At 47.1% G+C, this 20,286-nt stretch overlaps 1 protein-coding gene across 2 annotated transcripts in view; it reads left to right on the top strand.

Moving 5' to 3' along the window:
- The window catches only part of RIMKLB (ribosomal modification protein rimK like family member B), a 93,851-nt gene extending 78,225 nt beyond the window's left edge, over window positions 1-15,626 (top strand). For both annotated transcript variants that reach the window (XR_011205436.1, XM_069242997.1), the window contains one exon: window positions 15,423-15,626. Coding sequence is in view for 1 of the 2 variants with exons in the window: in XM_069242997.1 (XP_069099098.1) it covers window positions 15,423-15,450 (28 nt within the window). In the remaining variant the exon portion in view is untranslated. The remainder of the gene's footprint in view (window positions 1-15,422) is intronic.
- Window positions 15,627-20,286: the final 4,660 nt, after the last annotated feature.

Raw genomic sequence — 20,286 nt, 5'->3', positions numbered from 1 at the left:
CACAGCAAGTGGTGGAAGAGGGTCAAGCGATCAGCAATAATCAGATAAGATCTGCCCTTGATGCTGCTGATACAGCTGCAAGGAGTGTAAACACTGCCATCACAATTAGACATGCATGGCTGCGCTCCTCTGGTTTTAAACCAGAAATTCAACAGGCAGTACTTGATATGCCTTTCGACAAAAAGCATCTATTTGGCCCACAAGTAGACCACTATTAAACTCAGTAAGGACTCTTAACTGCGAAAGCTATGGGTGCTTTATACACCACCCCATATAGTCTCCTTTCGCAGACCAGTTTAGAGAAGGCTTTAAGCCACAATCCTGAGGCTTCCACCTCCCAAACAAAGCAAGAACAACAAACCCAGTATCAACATGGTGGATTTAGAGGATCCTATAGAGGTCAGTATTTCAGGAATAGTTAAATTTGAAACCTCTAAACAGACCACACAACCTAAACAATTACTTCCTTCCCTCCCTTCCACTCCACACATCTCCGGAAGAGGAGGGGGGGGAGACAACAGCAATTCCACTCTCATTGGCAAAATATCACCAGACAATTGGGTGCTATCAATTAGCTGCAACGGCTATTGCCCAGAATTGATCTACACCCCTCCAAACATCCCCGCACAGTATCACATTGCCCCCGGAATATACCATTCTGTTACAAGAGGTACAATCCCTAATATTAAAACAAGCAATAGAATTAATTCCACGTTCTCAACAAGGAACCGGAGTATTCTTGCTATACTTCCTGATTCCCAAAAAAGACTGCACCCTCAGGCCTATCTTGGACCTCGGGCCCCTCAATCTATACTTCCTGGCAGAGCATTTTCACATAGTATCTCTGCAAGATGTTGTTCCACTGTAGGAAAATGGCTCACTGTTGCAGTTACCCCCCACTTTTTGCCTGATAATGAGAAGTGTGCTGGGACCCTGCTAACCAGGCCCCAGCACCAGTGTTCTTTCACTAAAAATGTACCATTGTGTCCACAATTGGCACACAGATAAGTCCCTTGTAAAAGGTACCAGTGGTACCAAGGGCCCCGTGACCAGGAAAGGTCTCTAAGGGCTGCAGCATGTTGTGCTACCCTTAAGGACCCCTCACCTAACACATGCACACTGCCATTGCAGATTGTGTGTTGGTGCGGAGTAAAAGGCAAAGTCGACATGGCATCCCCCTCAGGGTGCCATGCACAAAAAATAGTGCTCGTGGCATTGGTAAGTCACCCCTCTAGCAGGCCTTACAGCCCTAGGGTGCACTATACCACAGGTGAGGGCATAGCTGCATGAGCAATATGCCCCTACAGTGTCTGTAAGGAAATGCCTCCTTGGCATGGTTTACCCCTGACTTTTTGCCTTTGCTGATGCTCAGTTATAATTTGAAAGTGTGCTGGGGCCCTGCTAACCAGGCCCCAGCACCAGTGCTTTCCCTAAACTGTACCTTTGTCTCCACAACTGGCACAACCCTGGCATCCAGGTAAGTCCCTTGTAACTGGTACCCTTGGTACCAAGGGCCCTGGTAGGTCTCTAAGGGTTGCAGCATGTCTTATGCCACCCTAGGGACCCCCTCACTCAGCACATACACACTGCTTGCCAGCTTGTGTGTGCTCTGGGAGGAGAAAAGGACTAAATTGACATGGCACTCCCCTCAGTGCCATGCCAACCTCACACTGCCTGTGGCATAGGTAAGTCACCCCCCCTAGCAGGCCTTGCAGCCCTAAGGCAGGGTGCACTATACCACAGGTGAGGGCATATGTGCGTGAGCACTATGCCCCTACAGTGTCTAAGCAAAACCTTAGACATTGTAAGTGCAGGGTAGCCATAAGAGTATATGGTCTGGGAGTCTGTCAAACACGAACTCCACATCACCATAATGGCTACACTGAAAACTGGGAAGTTTGGTATCAAACTTCTCAGCACAATAAATGCACACTGATGCCAGTGTGCACTCTATTATAAAAAAAAATACACCCAGAGGGCATCTTAGGGATGTCCCCTGAAAACATACCCGACTTCCAGTGTGGGCTGACTAGTTTTTGCCAGCCTGCCACACACCAGACATGTTGCTGGCCACATGGGGAGAGTGCCTTTGTCACTCTGTGGCCAGGAACAAAGCCTGTACTGGGTGGAGGTGCTTCTCACCTCCCCCTGCAGGAACTGTAACACCTGGCGGTGAGCCTCAAAGGCTCACACCCTTTGTTACAGCGCAACAGGGCATCCCAGCTAGTGGAGATGCCTGCCCCTTCGGCCACTGCCCCCACTTTTGGCAGCAAGGCTGGAGGCAATGAGGAAAACATGGAGTCACCTCCAGTCAGGACAGCCCCTAAGGCAGTGGTCTTCAAACATTTTAATGCTGCGCCCCCCAGTTGAAAAATAAAAATCATTGGGCCACCCTCAGAATTTTTCACAATTATATTTGAAAGATGGCAATGTTTTAAATAGGTCTAAACCTATTTAAACATTGCAGTTAAGTACTGTTACCTTTTTACAACTGCAATAACATGCTTCTGCCTAAAACAAAGGCATGTTATCTGTATAATTCTTTTGGCCAGAGTTCGGCACCCCCCTGGGATCACTTGAGGCCCCCCAAGGGGGGCCCACCCCCCCCAGTTTGAAGACTTCTGCCCTAAGGTGTCCTGAGGTGACTTTCTTTTAGAAATCCTCCATCTTTTAGAAGGATTCCCCCAATAGGATTAGGGATGTGCCCCCCTCCCCACAGGGAGGAGGCACAGAGGGTGTAGCCACCCTCAAGGACAGTAGCCATTGGCTACTGCCCTCTCAGACCTAAACACACCCCTAAATTCAGTATTTAGGGGCTCCCAGAACTGAGGAAGATAGATTCCAGCAACCTAAAGGACTGCTGACCTGAAGCCCTACAGTGAAGACAGACAACTGATTTGGCCCCAGCCCCACCGGCCTGTCTCTACTTCGAAGAAAACTGCAACAGCGACGTATCCAACAGGGTCCAGTGACCGCTGAAGCCTCAGAGGACTACCCTGCATCGAAGGGACCAAGAAGCTCCTGAGAACTGCGGCCCTGTTAAAGAAACTGCAACTTTTGGAAACAAAGAAGCAACTTTTAAAGACCACACGTTTCCTGCCGGAAGCGTGAGACTTTCCTCTCTGCACCCGACGCCCCCGGCTCGACCTGCGGAAAACACTACAGGGAGGACCCCCCCCTGGCAACTGTGAGCCCGTGAGTAGCCAGAGTTGAGCCCCACAGCGACACCTGCAAAGGAAATCCAGAGGCTCTCCCTGACCGTGACTGCCTGCTTCAAGGAACCAGATGCCTGGAAACCACACTGCACCCGCAGCCCCCAGGACCTGAAGGAACCGAACTCAAGTGCAGGAGCGACCATCTGCATAGCCCAGGTGGTAATCCTGTATCAGAATAAGGTTTAGCAAGATGGATTTAGATGCATACAGAAATGCTATATCAAAGCAAAAAGACAACTTTTGATCACTCCTAGAGCACATTCTACAAGAAAGGTGAGTCAATGGCATTTGTAGGAAACATACCAATGGCTGATATATGTAAAGCAGCCACATGGTCGTCAACGCATACATTTACAAAACACTACTGTTGATTTCTCACAGCAAGAAGCCACTATAGGCCAGGCTTTCTTAAGGACATTTCACACAACTTCAACTCCTACAGGCTAGCCACTGCTTTTTGGGAGGACTAACTGCTTTTTAGTCTATGCATAGCATGTGGATCTGCAGCTACACATGCCATTGAATCGAAAATGTCACTTACCCAGTGTACATTTGTTCGTGGCATGTAGTGCTGCAGATTCACATGCACCCTCACTCCTCCCCGGAAGCCTGTAGTAGTTTGTTTTACATTTGTACATGTGTATATACATTTACATGGACATCTTTGTATTTCTATACTCACTCCTTCCTTCACCCTCTGCGGGAAAACAATCTAACAATCGAGTCGAAGCCCATGTGCACTGGAACAATCCTGTGACTCTGAAAAGGCTTCTTTGAAGAAAAACTTGTAACACTCTGAGCCCAGCACTAGATGTCGGAAGAGCTATGCACAGCATGTGAATCTGCAACACTACATGCCACGAACACTTATACACTGGATAAGTGACTTTTTTTCCATATATAATTTTTTAGTGGCTCCCACTTGGGCCCTCCAACCATTAGTTCCCCATGAAAAGAGTATCCTACGCCTGGACCTTATCACACTGAACCATGGAGAAATCAAGTCACCCAAAACACCAAGAACTCAATCATGCATTTTGGCTCCTAAGGTCATAGTTTTGTACTTAAAATTATCTCCAGAATGCACAGCCTTTCTTAAAGCACACAAACCCACAACTAGAGCATATTATGCGGCTGAATGGAAAAGGTTTTTCTATTACCAAAACAGATTGATCTGTTTAATGCAACTATTCAAGATATTGTTTGCTATTTACTCCATTTATCAACTTGTGGGTTAGTGTAGACCTCAATTTGATTACACCTTGCAGCAGTAGTGGCATATCTACCAAACAGGGGTTCAAAATACCTGTAATTATAGCATTTATGGGAGGTCTCAAAAGGGTCATTACACCTAGAGGTACCTCCAGCACCAATATGGAACCTTAAACTTATGGAACCACCATTTGAGCCTTTGCATAAGTGCATACTCCAGTTTCTATCTTGGGAAGTAGCATTTTCGATAGCAAACACGAATACGTCTATGTGAGCTTCAGGCATTAACCTTGGAGGAACCTTTTTTCCCCTAATACATAGATAGGGTAGTCCTCCGTACCAGCCCAAAATTTCTTCTAAAGGTAGTTTCCAAGTTTCACCTAGAAATACTGGTGTTCGATGGCATCTGTCGCTGTAGATACACATGGTATGCATGAGCTCGCCATCTGGTGTTGGGTCGGAGTGTTACAAGTTGTTTTTCTTCGAAGAAGTGTTTTCGAGTCACGGGACCGAGTGACTCCTCCTTCTGTGCTCATTGCGCATGGGCGTCGACTCCATCTTCGATTGTTTTCTTTCCGCCATCGGGATCGGACGTGTTCCTGTCGCTCCGAGTTTCGGAACGGAAAGATAGCTGAAACCGGAAGATTTTCGACGGTATCGTTGCGATCCGGTTCGAGATAGACACATACGACGACGCGTTGAACATCGAAGCGCTTCGGTGCCCTTCGGGGTAGATTTCGGCACCCCGTCGGGGCCTAGTCGGCCCGACCGCGTGGAGAACAACGCCGATGGAACGGACCCCGTTTCGATTCTGCCCCGAATGCCACAACAAATATCCTTATACGGACCTACACTCTGTCTGTAACCTGTGCCTGTCACCCGAGCACAGCGAAGAATCCTGTGAGGCCTGTCGGGCGTTCCGGTCCCGAAAAACTCTGCGCGACCGTCGAGCGAGAAGACTGCAGATGGCGTCCACGCCAAAGGAGCGTCGACAGTTCGAGACAGAAGAGGAACAGGAGGAATCCTTTTCCATCCAGGATTCAGACTCCGACGAGCTAGACTCTACAAAAACTGTGAGTAAGACGTCGAGATCAGAACTTAAAAAAGGAAAGAAGGCCCAGGGGACGCCACTGCCAACCGGCCATGGCTCCACCCAAATTCTCGGTGACCAACAATCGGCACCGAAAAAGGCCCATTCAGTGTCGAGATCGTCCGACTTCGGTCGAGACACCGGCACGCAGCCTCCTCGGGACTGAGAGAGTGCTAAACAGATGCATCGACACCGAGAGTTCGGTGTCGACACGGATCGACGCCGAGACAGTGGCGCCGAAGACCATAGAGGCCAAGAATTTTCGGCACAGAAAAAGAGGAAGGTTACCTCGGAGCCGAAAAAAGCGACATCAGACCCTGTTTCAGGCTCCTATACTGAAGAGCATTCTATGTCTTCACAAATGAAGAAACATAGATTTGAACAAGAACTGCAATCCACTGACGTGGATCACACGCAAAAGCGTATCTTTATTCAGCAGGGGACTGGGAAGATCAGTACCCTTCCACCTGTCAAACGAAAGAGAATGCTTCAGTTTACTCCTCAGCAACAAACAGCACAAAAGGTAACACCTCCTCCCTCGCCTCCACCTGTAACTCCGGCTTCGCCAACTTACACCCCGTCACATTCGCCAGCTCACACCGCAATGAGCCACCATGACCAAGATCAGGATGCGTGGGACTTGTACGACGCACCAGTGTCTGATAACAGCCCAGACACATACCCAACTAGGCCATCACCACCGGAAGACAGCACAGCCTACTCACAAGTGGTGGCTAGAGCAGCACTATTCCATAATGTGGAACTACACTCGGAACAAGTAGAGGATGATTTTTTATTTAACACCCTCTCTTCAACCCACAGCTCCTACCAAAGCCTGCCGATGCTCCCAGGCATGCTACGCCATGCAAAGGACATTTTCAAGGAGCCAGTTAAAAGTAGGGCAGTGACGCCTAGGGTGGACAAAAAGTATAAGGCGCCTCCTACGGACCCTGTATTCATCACCTCTCAGCTGCCACCAGATTCTGTGGTGGTAGGGGCTGCCAGAAAACGGGCAAATTCACACACTTCTGGGGATGCACCTCCCCCAGATAAAGAAAGCAGGAAGTTCGATGCAGCCGGGAAGAGGGTTGCTGTCCAAGCAGCAAACCAGTGGCGCATCGCAAATTCACAAGCGCTGCTAGCGCGATACGACAGAGCCCACTGGGATGAGATGCAGCATCTCATTGAACATCTCCCAAAAGATCTGCAAAAAGAGCAAAACAGGTTGTTGAGGAGGGTCAAAACATTTCCAACAATCAAATACGCTCCTCCATGGATGCAGCAGACACGGCCGCAAGGACCATTAATACGTCGGTTACCATCCGTAGGCACGCATGGCTCAGAACGTCTGGATTCAAGCTAGAAATTCAGCAGGCAGTGCTTAACATGCCAGTAAACGAAAAACTTCTGTTCGGTCCGGAGGTCGACACAGCCATAGAAAAGCTCAAGAAGGACACTGACACTGCCAAGGCCATGGGCGCACTCTACTCCCCGCAGAGGATCTTATAACACCTTCCGCAAAACACCTTTTAGAGGAGGGTTTCGGGGTCAGGCCACACAAGCTAGCACCTCACAGTCCGCACCGCCCACCTACCAGGGACAGTACAGGGGAGGTTTTCGGGGCCAGTATAGAGGGGGGCAATTCCCTAGGAATAGAGGAAGATTTCAAAGCCCCAAAACCACTACCAACAAGCAGTGACTCACACGTCACTCACCCCTCCCACACAACACCAGTGGGGGAGGATACGTCAATATTACGAAGCATGGGACAAAATAACTACAGACACATGGGTCCTAGCAATTATCCAACATGGTTATTGCATAGAATTCATGCAATTCCCTCCAGACATACCACCAAAATCACAAAATTTATCAAAATACCATTCACAGCTTCTAGAGATAGAAGTTCAAGCACTACTGCAAAAAAATGCAATAGAATTAGTACCAAGCACACAAATAAACACAGGAGTTTATTCACTGTACTTCTTGATACCAAAAAAGGACGAAACACTGAGACCAATTCTAGACCTCAGGGTAGTAAACACATTCATCAAATCAGACCACTTTCACATGGTCACACTACAAGAAGTGTTACCATTGCTCAAAAAACACGACTACATAACAACCCTAGACCTCAAGGACGCATATTTCCATATACCAATACATCAATCACACAGGAAATATCTAAGGTTTGTATTCAAAAGAATACATTACCAATTCAAAGTATTGCCTTTTGGTTTAACAACCGCTCCAAGAGTATTCACAAAATGCCTAGCAGTAGTCGCTGCACACATCAGAAGGCAGCAAATACATGTGTTCCCGTATCTAGACGACTGGCTAATCAAAACCAGTTCGCTCACACAATGCTCAAACCACACAAATCAAGTCATACAAACCCTCTACAAACTAGGGTTCACCGTCAACTTTGCAAAATCAAACATTCTGCCAAGCAAAGTACAGCAATATCTAGGAGCCATAATAGACACGACAAAAGGAGTAGCAACGCCAACCCCACAAAGGATCCACAATTTCAACAGGGTCATTCGACACATGTCTCCAAACCAAACAATACAAGCAAGAACAATACTACAGCTCCTAGGCATGATGTCCTCATGCATAGCCATTGTCCCAAACGCAAGACTGCACATGAGGCCCTTACAACAGTGCCTAGCCTCACAGTGGTCTCAAGCACAGGGTCACCTTCTAGATCTGGTGTTGCTAGACCGCCAAACTTACCTCTCGCTTCTATGGTGGAACAGTATAAATTTAAACATAGGGTGGCCTTTCCAAGACCCAGTGCCACAGTACGTAATAACAGATGCTTCCATGACAGGGTGGGGAGCACATCTCAATCAACACAACATAAGAGGACAATGGAACATACATCAAACAAAACTGCATATAAATCATCTAGAATTATTAGCAGTTTTTCAAGCACTAAAAGCTTTCCAACCAATCATAACCCACAAAAACATCCTTGTCAAAACAGACAACATGACAACGATGTATTATCTAAACAAACAAGGAGGCACACATTCAACGCAGTTAAGCTTGTTAGCTCAAAAAATATGGAAGTGGGCAATCCACCATCAAATTGGTCTAATAGCACAGTTTATTCCGGGGATCCAGAATCAGCTGGCAGACAATCTCTCTCGATCACCAGCAAGTCCACGAATGGGAAATCCACCCACAGATTCTGAACACCTACTTCACACTCTGGGGAACACCACCAATAGACTTATTTGCAACAAAAGAGAACGCAAAATGCCAAAACTTCGCGTCCAGATACCCACACAAGCAATCCCAAGGCAATGCCCTATGGATGAACTGGTCAGGAATATTTGCTTACGCTTTTCCTCCTCTCCCTCTCCTTCCTTACCTAGTAAACAAATTGAGTCAAAACAAACTCAAACTCATTTTAATAGCACCAACGTGGGCAAGACAACCCTGGTACACAACACTGCTAGATCTGTCTGTAGTACCACACATCAAACTGCCCAACAAACCAGATCTGTTAACGCAACACAACCAACAGATCAGACACCCGGACCCAGCATCGCTGAATCTAGCAATCTGGCTCCTGAAATCCTAGAATTCGGACACTTACAACTTAGCCAAGAGTGTATGGAAGTCATAAAGCAGGCCAGAAGGCCATCCACTAGACACTGCTACGCAAGTAAGTGGAAAAGATTTGTTTGGTACTGCCATCATAATCAGATACAACCACTAGACGCAACTCCAAAACATATAGTAAATTACTTGCTCCATTTACAAAAAGCAAAGCTAGCCTTCTCTTCTATTAAAATACACCTTGCAGCAATATCTGCATACCTGCAAACTACATATTCAACTTCCTTGTATAGGATACCAGTTAGCAAAGCATTCATAGAAGGGCTTAAAAGAATTATACCACCAAGAACACCACCTGTTCCTTCATGGAACCTAAACGTGGTTCTAACAAGACTCATGGGCCCACCTTTCGAACCCATGCACTCTTGCGGAATACAATTCCTAACCTGGAAAGTTGCCTTTCTCATCGCCATTACATCTCTAAGAAGAGTAAGTGAAATTCAAGCGTTCACAACACAAGAGCCTTTTATACAAATACATAAAAATAAGGTCGTCCTACGACCTAATCCAAAATTTTTACCCAAAGTTATTTCACCATTCCATCTAAATCAAACGGTAGAACTACCAGTTTTTTTCCCACAGCCAGATTCTGTGGCTGAAACAGCACTACATACATTAGATGTCAAAAGAGCATTAATGTACTACATTGACAGAACAAAAAACATCAGAAAAACTAAACAGCTATTTATTGCATTCCAAAAACCTCATGCAGGTAACCCAATATCAAAACAAGGTATAGCCAGATGGATAGTTAAATGCATCCAAATCTGCTACCTTAAAGCAAAAAGACAACTGCCCATTACTCCCAGGGCACATTCAACAAGGAAAAAAGGTGCTTCAATGGCCTTTTTAGGAAACATCCCAATGCAGGAAATATGTAAGGCAGCCACTTGGTCTACGCCTCACACATTCATCAAACACTACTGTATAGATGTGCTATCCGCACAACAAGCTACAGTAGGTCAAGCTGTATTAAGAACTCTATTTCAGACAACTTCTACTCCTACAGGCTAAACCACCGCTTATGGGGAACTAACTGCTTACTAGTCTATGCATACCATGTGTATCTACAGCGACAGATGCCATCGAACTGAAAATGTCACTTACCCAGTGTACATCTGTTCGTGGCATCAGTCGCTGAGATTCACATGGACCCACCCACCTCCCCGGAAGCCTGTAGCAGTTCAGAAGTTACCTTCAATTTTGTACATTTGTATATATATTATTTAATCCTTTCATAGGTACATACTTACATTTTTCATTGCGCGGGCACTATTACTATATTACAACTCCTACCTCACCCTCTGCGGGGAAAACAATCGAAGATGGATTCGACGCCCATGCGCAATGAGCACAGAAGGAGGAGTCACTCGGTCCCGTGACTCAAACACTTCTTCGAAGAAAAACAACTTGTAACACTCCGACCCAACACCAGATGGCGAGCTCATGCATACCATGTGAATCTCAGCGACTGATGCCACGAACAGATGTACACTGGGTAAGTGACATTTTCATTTCTTTTCATACACTGATTCAGTTGAAAAAAGAGCTCTACATACCTTAGATGTTAAAAGCATTAATGTACTATATTGATAGAACTAAAGATTTTCATAAAACTAAACAACTTTGTGGCTTTCTCACCTCCGCACACAGGGAACGCTATATCTAAAGAAGGTATCTCCAGATGGATAGTTAAATGTATTCAAACTTGCTATGCGAAAGCTAAGAGTTTCAACTCGCACTCTAAGTGCATATATGGTTTTCTTGGGTAGTATACCAATTTGCTGAGCAGCCACGTGATCAAATCTGAACACATGTACTACACACTATTGTGTGGATGTACTAGTATGACGAGCAAATGTTGGACAAGCTGTACTTAGTATTCTTTTTCAGACAACTGCAAAACCCACAGGCCAGCCACCGCTTTTGGAGGGCACCGCTTTAGTCTATGCAGAGAATATTTATCTACAGCCACACATGCAATTGAACAGCTTGTTAATTACCTTGCAAGGATCTGTTCGTGGCATGTAGTGCTGTAGATTCACTTGCGCCCGCCATCCTCTGCAGATACCTGGGGCTATTGCAGTATTAACCTACACTTCATCTGTTTCTAACACTCTATTCGCAGTCCATTCTCTCCCGACTATGGGAAAACAATCTAACAATGGAGTAGAGGCCCATGCACAGTATCACCGAGAGGGGTCGCATTACCTCATAACTGCAGCAGTTACTTCGAAGAACGTGCACACATCTGGACCCAACACTAGATGCCAAGAGCATGCAAAGCATGTGAATCTACAGCACTACGTGCCACGAACAGATGCTTACAGGGGTAACCTAATCCTTACACAGTCCACCATGATATGCTTGTGTTTTCACCTGTTCTGCAAAAAAAATCTAAGATGGAGTCAGTGAGACTAGATGGCAGGAGTATGCTAAGCATGTGAATCTACATCTGTACATGCTAGAGATGATAGTTCTAGAGCAACTAGCATTTTCTATAAAAGGACATAAACAATTACAGTACAAATAGGTTAAGGAGTAATGCCCAGTATGTGATTCAAGATCAAGCTAGAAACCGTTTCAGGAAATGTATGGACAAATGCATTACAGAACTGAAAGGGGGGGGGGGGTGGCATTTTGAAATGGAGCAGGGATCTTCTACCCCTCTCCCAAGACAACCCACAAAGACTAGGCCTGCTGACCTGGACTTTTCTCGAGGTACTGGTTCCAAAAGGCCTCTTGCTCCTACTTGCAAGAAGCTGCTACTGCAATACCTCTCCCCATTGAAATCGGTGTATTGGACTAAGTCATGACTATTTGACAGGCCGGTGTCTAGCTTACTGAATGTGAAAGAGGACCTTCATTGACCTATGTCCGTACAAGAAAACGTATTTCCTTCCCTTTTTGTACCATGTTCGATGTCTGAGTCAAGTGGGGGGTTGTCCTTGTCAGTCTGCTTTTGCGACCATTAGGTTGTACGTCGTCTCGTGTTGCAGCGGTGACTAGAAGCGTGGCTATTTGAACGGCGGCCCGGTACGGGGGGCACTTAGAGCATCTCGGGGTAGCTGGCAGTCCCGGTTTTCAGCAGGAAAGATGGAAACAGTGTCCCTTATTTGAAAGCAGGGATAGCTATAAACTGTACTCGCAAAACAATGCAATTAACATGTACGGTAGTGGGTTTAAAAAGTGCGTTTGACTTTTTCACTTAGTACTTCATTGGTGCTCCGGCTGCAGAACTAGGCATCGCTTGGAGCCTGCAGACGCGCGTGATCTGTCGAGTATTCGTATTCAGTAAGTCTTTTACGGTAGGCTTTTCCCGGAAGGGAGGCAGGACCATGTTCGTGGCGTCCGTGCCTCCTGCAGGCCTGCTCCGTTGACGGTGCCACTGATCTCGAGATGTCTTTCTCACACGGAAGGCGAGCACCCAGGGGTGATGCATCGCACCTCCGGAGAGCCTAAACACTTTCGGTAGACGACGAGCATCATGGGTCACGCTTTTCGAACAAAAAAAAAAAAATTCGCCCATCACAGCTGGTCTGCGGCTTGGTGAGCAGGGGCTATCATCAAACGAAGGCGGTTCAGTTAATGCACCCTGCAGACACGGAGCACGGGGCGCCTCTTCCCCTCCCCCAGAGGTGACTAATTCAGTGCTATTCCCCTAGCGGCCCGAGGCCACCGCTCACTGCCCTCCGAATGGAGGGAGGGCTGCTCGCCGGATTTAACCTGCACAAAGGCCGCATTGATGCTTGTGCTGAGGCCGACATTGTGCTGCTGTTGCTGGAAAGCCCCTTTGTTACCGATTGAAGGCTGGAAGCCGGCGGAATGCCCTTTCTGGCCCTTTTTGTAAACACAATGTGACCGTTTTATTCCGAGTCCCTTTCTCCGACATCGGTCTAATTTTAACCGTGCTGGGAACTCTAGGAATTTTCGTGATAGTTTGGTTTCGCTAAAGTATTTCCACAGAGTTGCAGTTAGGAAATGCCTCTTGCGTGGCACAGCCACGGTTGGGTCTGCCGAAGCATAGCTGCATCCTGTGTGCGAGTTGGTCGTGCTGCCGGACACCTACAAGGGATACTTGCACGAAGTGTGGTACCAACAGCACTTGCCTGGTGTGGTACCAAAAGCTCTACAGCTCAGCCGCATGCATTCTCACGTGCCCTAGTGTGGGACCACCAGACACGCCCTTCTGCACCTCAGCCGTGTTTGGTCCTCAGATGGCACCATGCAGCGCAGCCGGTGCGAGATCCCTGGCTTCATGCTGCCCATGACGTGTGGTATCTCGGTTGTTGATGTGGTGGAATAGTGTAAATTGCCCCACTTATAGGGAGTGGTGGGTAGTACTGTTGGTACTGTCGTGGCTGCACTGGTAGGGCCAATGGGCGTTGAAGCGGCAATAGCCCCTCGCGAGTAACCATGGCACTTTTTTGTAAAATAAACTAAACACTGGTTACAGCAAATGTCTCTAATCGTATGCGGATTTCGCCAGAGGAGCAGCCTTGCCTCGCTGCCTGTTTTGTGTGGGTGACTTCTGACTGAGTTGGGTGCCCCTTGCATCATTGTGTCCTGCTTGCGTGGCAGTCTGGAGGCACTGCATCAGGCCCTGTGCCAGGCGAGCAAGCAGGCTTCCTTATCTTGTCTCATTCCCTCCCCCCGCGCTCCCTCTTCGGAAGGATGACTTGTCATCACTTATTTCCGGTCTCGCTCTTGCTGCAGTCGCGCGGGTTGAGGGTGGCCCCTCCCCTCCCCTGAAGCCCACAATGCGGCATTCTGCAGCGGAGTTGCTGACGCGTCGGTCTCTGCATAACTCAGTGCCAGACTAGTTTTTTTTTTCTCTCCAGTTAGCGTGTGTTGCATCTTGGGCTTTCCTGCTTGGCGATTACATCGCCGTTTTGTTTGACACGCCTCTCTCAGCCCCACATTTTTTTTACAAAAGGAAACTACGACTTATTCCTTCTCGGTAACGCCAACCTTGTTTCTTAACTGTAGAAGATACTCTAACGCCGCAGCTCTTCTTGGATCGTGTCACGTTTTTTTCTGGTGCGGTCTGAATAAGGGCATGAGAGATTTTACCGTGGGTCGGAGTGGAAAATGACCCAGAAGTGTTAGTGCTTTCTGCAAACCTACGGTTTCGAATGCTTTTTTATAAGCGGTTTTAAGTGGTCAGTATTTTAGTCGTTAATATTTTGAGGTTGTACTTCGTCACAAAGTGGTATGAAATACCGGGAATAACAAGACTATGGTCTCTGCAGTGCAGCTGATTTGAATATTTGCAGCCCAAATTTCCCCTCCCAGAACATATGCATAATTCTCACAGGAATGTCTGTTTGCGCACTTTTTTTTTGCGTGTCTCATTGTTTTCAATGTGTTCAGTCTTGCATAAAGCAAGCAAGATACACGCTTAGAATTGTCCATATCCTTTCTAAACTCTGACCGCGAATGGTGCATCACACATGCCGTTTCTCAGTTCAGTGACACTTTCTGCTCGAGCAAACTCTGCCATAAGCACAAACTACTTCGAATGTTTTTACAAAAAAAAACTTAGTTTTTTGAGATTTGAAGATTAGGTTGCGTTGTAAATTTCCGCTAATTGTGCCAGGATAACACCAACTACGTTTTTAGCATTGCCCCGAAAAAAGAACCTGGAGCCCCTGATACTGGTGTCTGAAGATCACTTGTAACACCATTTGATCTCCCATTTGCAAAGGGCTTGATTTAGGGTTGCTACTCGCTGCTGCATCTTTGCTTCACGACCAACTCGAGTGGTATACAGTAGTACCGGGTACACTAGGAAACAAGGGTTATTTGGTATCTAGTGCAGTCTTATGGTCTCCTAGTGCCGAGTCGCAGCCCCAGATTTGAGATGAAAATTCAGATCCCAGTATGTCCAATCGAGGGGATGACGGTCCTTCTGTACGTAAACATTTTACACGTTCGAAATATTGTAAAGTTTTTTTGCCACACTATTAGTGTAAACGCCTAAAAATAAGTCTTCGAGGTGCCCTTACATATAGTGAAGAAGCCGCCTACTCCTGCATATTCATTCACCTGTCTCCGGTTCTGTTTGAGATGGGAAATGGTGGTGTATGTCCAAACATTCCCCAGTAGGTAAGCTGGCATGCAGGGTCTTGGCTGAAATTTTGGTATGCATATAACATTTACTCACTTACGTCGTGGCAATTGTTGAGGCCAGAGCTAATTGAAAAAGTCTCTTCTGTTCTCTAGGTAGTAAATGACTTGTCTTTCTCATATTAACTGGTTTTCTTTTATTACAGGTTCAGGAGAATTGTCCACGGCATCTGACGTCCATCCACTCTGCAGTTGTGATTTATTCTGGATTACACTTGCTTTTTTACCGCCTGTCAAACAACCGTGCCCATTGTACTGCGATAAATTAAGCCTGAAGAGGAACCTTTTTTCTTAATAGTTGACCTCCACTGTAAACTGAATTATGGAAGTAAATAAAAATGTTCACTGTTGGACTTGTGTTTTATTTATATTTTTTTTAACTGGTTGTCTAATATATCTTCATAGTGTGCTTGCTAGATATGAGATGGCTAATGTTTCCAAAATTCCAGCAACCCTTGGTCTGTTAAATGACTTACCTGATTAAGTGGTCTTCAGTTAATTCTTTCGCTTCACGGGTCTGACCTTCACCCAACACATAAACCAAGTGATTGGGACTTGTGTTACTTTGGAAGAAATGTTGATTCTGTTCATTGTTTCACACGACTAAAGATTAACTCTACCTTGGTGTGTATCTTTACGGCCCATGACCAGACTCCTTGGTGACCCCTTGTGTACATGACCCCGGACGACTTGTGCAGAATAAGTTGCAATCACTTATAAAGTAAATGTGTGAGCCAAAGAGGGAAATTGTGCCAATTTACATTAGACCTAAGTGGGAAGTCTGACAACCTATGTGTAAGAAGTAAGGCCAGGCTCTGAAATTGTTTTCTAAAGCTAGTAAGTCATTTTTTAAATGCAAACACTGCTTGAAGCAGTATTTTAAAAGTGCGTCATTTATTAATTGAGCTTGCTTAACTAGGCCTAGTCACTGGGGTATACAGCACATGCCACTTGACCTTAGCATCTCACCTGCCCTCAGTGCATAATGGAGGTTTTTCAGAACACAGCCAAAATGTGACATTTGATGGGAATTTCCTTGAAGCTACCTCCTTGACATGTGAGAACTGCTGCAGGAAAGTACCCTCTTTCTTGGCATGGTTACCCCGTTTTCTGCCGGTTTGTTCACTGGGATCCTGCTGACCAGGGCCCCAGAGATGATGCTCTTAACCTTCTAACTTGGTTACTTTAACCACTTGCACCTGACATTTGGCATACTGGTGCCCCATGTAAGTCCCTAGTATATGGTACCCTGGGCATTAGGGTACCAGGGGATCCCCATGGGCCGCAGCATGCATTATGCCACCCATGGGGAGCCCATGCAAAGTATGTGTAGGCCTGCCATTGCAGTCTGCACGAAAGGGTACATGCACCCTTTTCCCTAGAGGTCACTGCAAGTCACCCCTATGGCAGACCCTCCTAGCCCAAATGGTAGGGTGCAAATAACTGAGGGCACCCCCTGCACTAGCAGAGATGCCCCCACAAACTTAGTTCTCGTAGGGGATTTCCCTGCATAGTCATAAGCACTGAATAGATCCGCACGCCTGCGGGGACCCCGGAGCACTGTTCTGAAGTGTCTTAAGTGCAGATGTTCGCCTTTCTTGAGGAAATCCTGCAAAGTCACTTAATGTCAATGTGCAGCCTAGAGGAAAGGCTACAAAGGCCAAATTGTTAATTCTTTTGGTTGAAAAAAATGGTACTGTCGTATAGATATACATTAAAAAAACATGTATATTCTAGAGATGTAGAAAAAAAATTCTCAAACCTTTTTACAACTTTCAAATAAGGCAGACCCCTGCTGCAACGATGACTGGCTGCGTGGATCTCCTCATCTGGAACTGCATGGATCCTTCATCACGGGTGATGGTCCGGAGTAGTCCTCTTGGTCCTCTCTACCAGCTGTCCAGCTTTGGTGCAGTGGTGGGATAAGCACTTGCTATTTCCTTACCACTCTGTCACTTGGTACTTTCCAGAGGAAAGACCACTTACAGCTAGGGGAAACTGTTTCTTGGGTAAGAGAATGGTTTAAGCATAGCCCTTACTCCAAACTTCGTCATGGGGACCTAGTTAGAGATCCTACAGCACTCTAGACGACCTCTTCAGCAGGGCACACAACCCAGGTCATGATCTCCTTATGAGGAAGTGACCTTCCAAGAGTTTAGGGAGTTGTGTGCAGATGCTGAAGACTGGGAGAAATCCCAACAATATTCTGCTTCTAGGCCTACTCCTACAGGATGACCAGGAACATGCTAGTAGCCAGGGGGAGAAGGAGGAAGCACTCTAAACCCTCCCCTGTAGCTACTGAGGTGGGTCGGGACACACCAAGGGAGGATCAGGCAAAACCTAGGTGCACCCACAGTCCTGCTAGGAGCACTGCCATTGTGAAGGGGGGGCCATAACAGTAGGTCCACCTTTGTCCCTAGAGGGCTGGTTCAGTGGGTGTCCCAAAATAGGAATAGATCCCCCTCTGCTCACTCATCACCTCAGTATCGGGGAACCACTGTACAGCTCCATCGGAAGATTCTCTAGACCGGAAACTCTGGCAGCTGAGAGTGGAGGAGACCAAGCTGAGGCTGCAGCAGTAACTGCTAGCCCTAGAGAGGGAGGCCTTGGGAGTAGAGCAGAGGTCTCCAAACTATTTAATGCTGCCCCCCCCATTGAAAATAAAAATCATTGGGCCCCCTCAAATTTTCACAATTTTATAAACATGGCAATGTTTAAATATGTCTAAACCTAATTAAACATTGAAGTTAAGTACTGTTACCTTTTTAAAACTACAATAACATGCTTCTGCTTAAAATAAAGGCCTGTTATCTGTATAATTTATTTTGGCCAGAGTCTGGGCCCCCCCCCGGGATCACTTCAGGCCCCCCCAATAAAAAAAGACATTCACAAATGGTTCTCTGCTCTGGAGAGGTCCTGTAAGGTACAGCGTGTCCCCCAGAGACAGTGGGCTGCTATCTGTTGGCCTCCTCTGACAAAGGGGAGGGATAGACTTCACTGGGAGGGGGGGGGGTGCTGCTGATAATCAGTCTTAAAGTCTGCTCTTTTGGATGGTTTTGGTCTTGCCACTTAACAGTACATAATCAAGTTCAGGGAGACCAGGAAAGAGCCCTCCCAGGATTGGGTTGATTTTGTGGATTGCTCTGAAAGCTTTGGAAGGCTGGTTACATGGCAGCAAAGTCAGTGACGGACGGGTGACAGACCAGAAAAAGGAAGTAAGTCTCTGGACAAGGGCGAGGGCCGATTCATCAGGCCCACAAAACACCAGGGGGTGGGTACAAAACCTTTCTCTTACCATAACAAAAAGCCTTTTTGTTTTTTTTGTAAAACCAAAGGCTATATGTCGAGACAGCTCCTGTCCTAAGAAAGGCACCAAGCCACCCACTACTACAACCCTACCTCTGCCGCTAGTGCCCCTAGTAATAGCAGTGGTGGTGGATCAGGCAGCAATAACCATTCCAAGTGGTGTAGCAGAGATCACTGTCGGAAGTTTAGTGGGGGCTGTTCTAGTCAGACTACTGTGGCTGTTTTAGTCTGATGGTGGCATTGATCTTGCCACCCTTGCTGCCTTTCCCATTAACATGGGTAAGTACAGGCAGCTGCCCTTAATAAATAGTGTTCAGGGAGAGGCCTACAGGGACACAAGTGCCAGTGTCACTATTGTATTGTAATGCTATGTTCGATGGCATCTGTCGCTGTAGATACGCATGTTTTGTATAGCTCGCCATCTGGTGTTGGGCCGGAGTGTTACAAGTTGTTTTTCTTCGAAGAAGTCTTTCGAGTCACGGGACCGAGTGACTCCTCCTTTTGTCTCCATTGCGCATGGGCGTCGACTCCATCTTCGATTGTTTTTTTTCCGCCATCGGGTTCGGACGTGTTCCTGTCGCTCCGAGTTTCGGAACGGAAAGATAGCTAATTTCGGAAGATTTTCGTCGGTATTGTTGCGTTTGGGGTCGGCGTAGTTAGATTCAACACCGCGTCTAAGATCGAAGAGCTCCGGTGCCCTTTGGGGTAATTTTTTCGATCCCCCGTCAGGGCCTGGTCGGCCCGACCGCGTGCAGAAGAACGCCGATGGAACGGACCCCGTTCCATTTCTGTCCCAAATGCCACAATAAATACCCCTATACAGACCAACACTTGGTCTGCAACCTGTGCCTGTCACCTGAGCACAGTGAAGACACCTGCGAGGCCTGTCGTGCGTTCCGGTCCCGAAAAACTCTCCGAGACCGTCGAGCCAGAAGACTTCAGATGGCGTCCGCGCCGACAGCCCACCGGGAGTTCGAGGAACAAGAGGAGGGAACCTTTTCGATCCAAGAATCGGACTCCGAAGGATTCGATGATACACAAACCGTGAGTAAGACGTCAAACCACTCAGAAGAAGATTTACAAGGCCCAGGGGACGCCACTGCCACCAGGCCATGGCTCGACCCATAAATTCGGTGACCGACCGTCGGCACCGAAAAGGCCCAAACAGTGCCGAGATCGTCCGACTCCGGTCGAGACACCGGCACGCAGCCTTCTCGGGACCGAGAAAGTGCTGGAGACAAGCATCGACACCGAGATACCGGTGTAGACACGTCTCGACGCCGAGACAGCGGCACCGAAGAAGATCGACGCCGAGAGGTTTCGGCCCCGAAAAAGAAAAGTCACCTCAGAGCCGAAAAAAGATGCAGACAGGATTTCGGTGCCAAAACAAACTGCAACCGACCCAGTTTCAGGCTCTTAAACAGAAGAGCACTCGCTAACCTCCCAAATGCAAAAGCATAGGTTTGAGGAAGAACTACACTCAACGGATGTAGACCATACGCAAAAGCGTATTTTCATACAGCAGGGGACAGGAAAAATAAGCACCCTTCCCCCTATTAGAAGAAAGAGAAGATTGGAGTTCCAAACTGAACAAACACCACAAACAAAAGTGGTGAAAAAAGTTACCCCACCACCCTCTCCTCCACCTGTGATTAACGTCTCACCAGCACAAACTCCATCACATTCCCCAGCTCACACCACCAT

Source organism: Pleurodeles waltl, chromosome 7 (assembly GCF_031143425.1).
Source record: "Pleurodeles waltl isolate 20211129_DDA chromosome 7, aPleWal1.hap1.20221129, whole genome shotgun sequence".
Classification (NCBI taxonomy): Eukaryota; Metazoa; Chordata; class Amphibia; order Caudata; family Salamandridae; genus Pleurodeles; species Pleurodeles waltl.
This window is presented reverse-complemented; position numbering and strand designations above follow the sequence as displayed.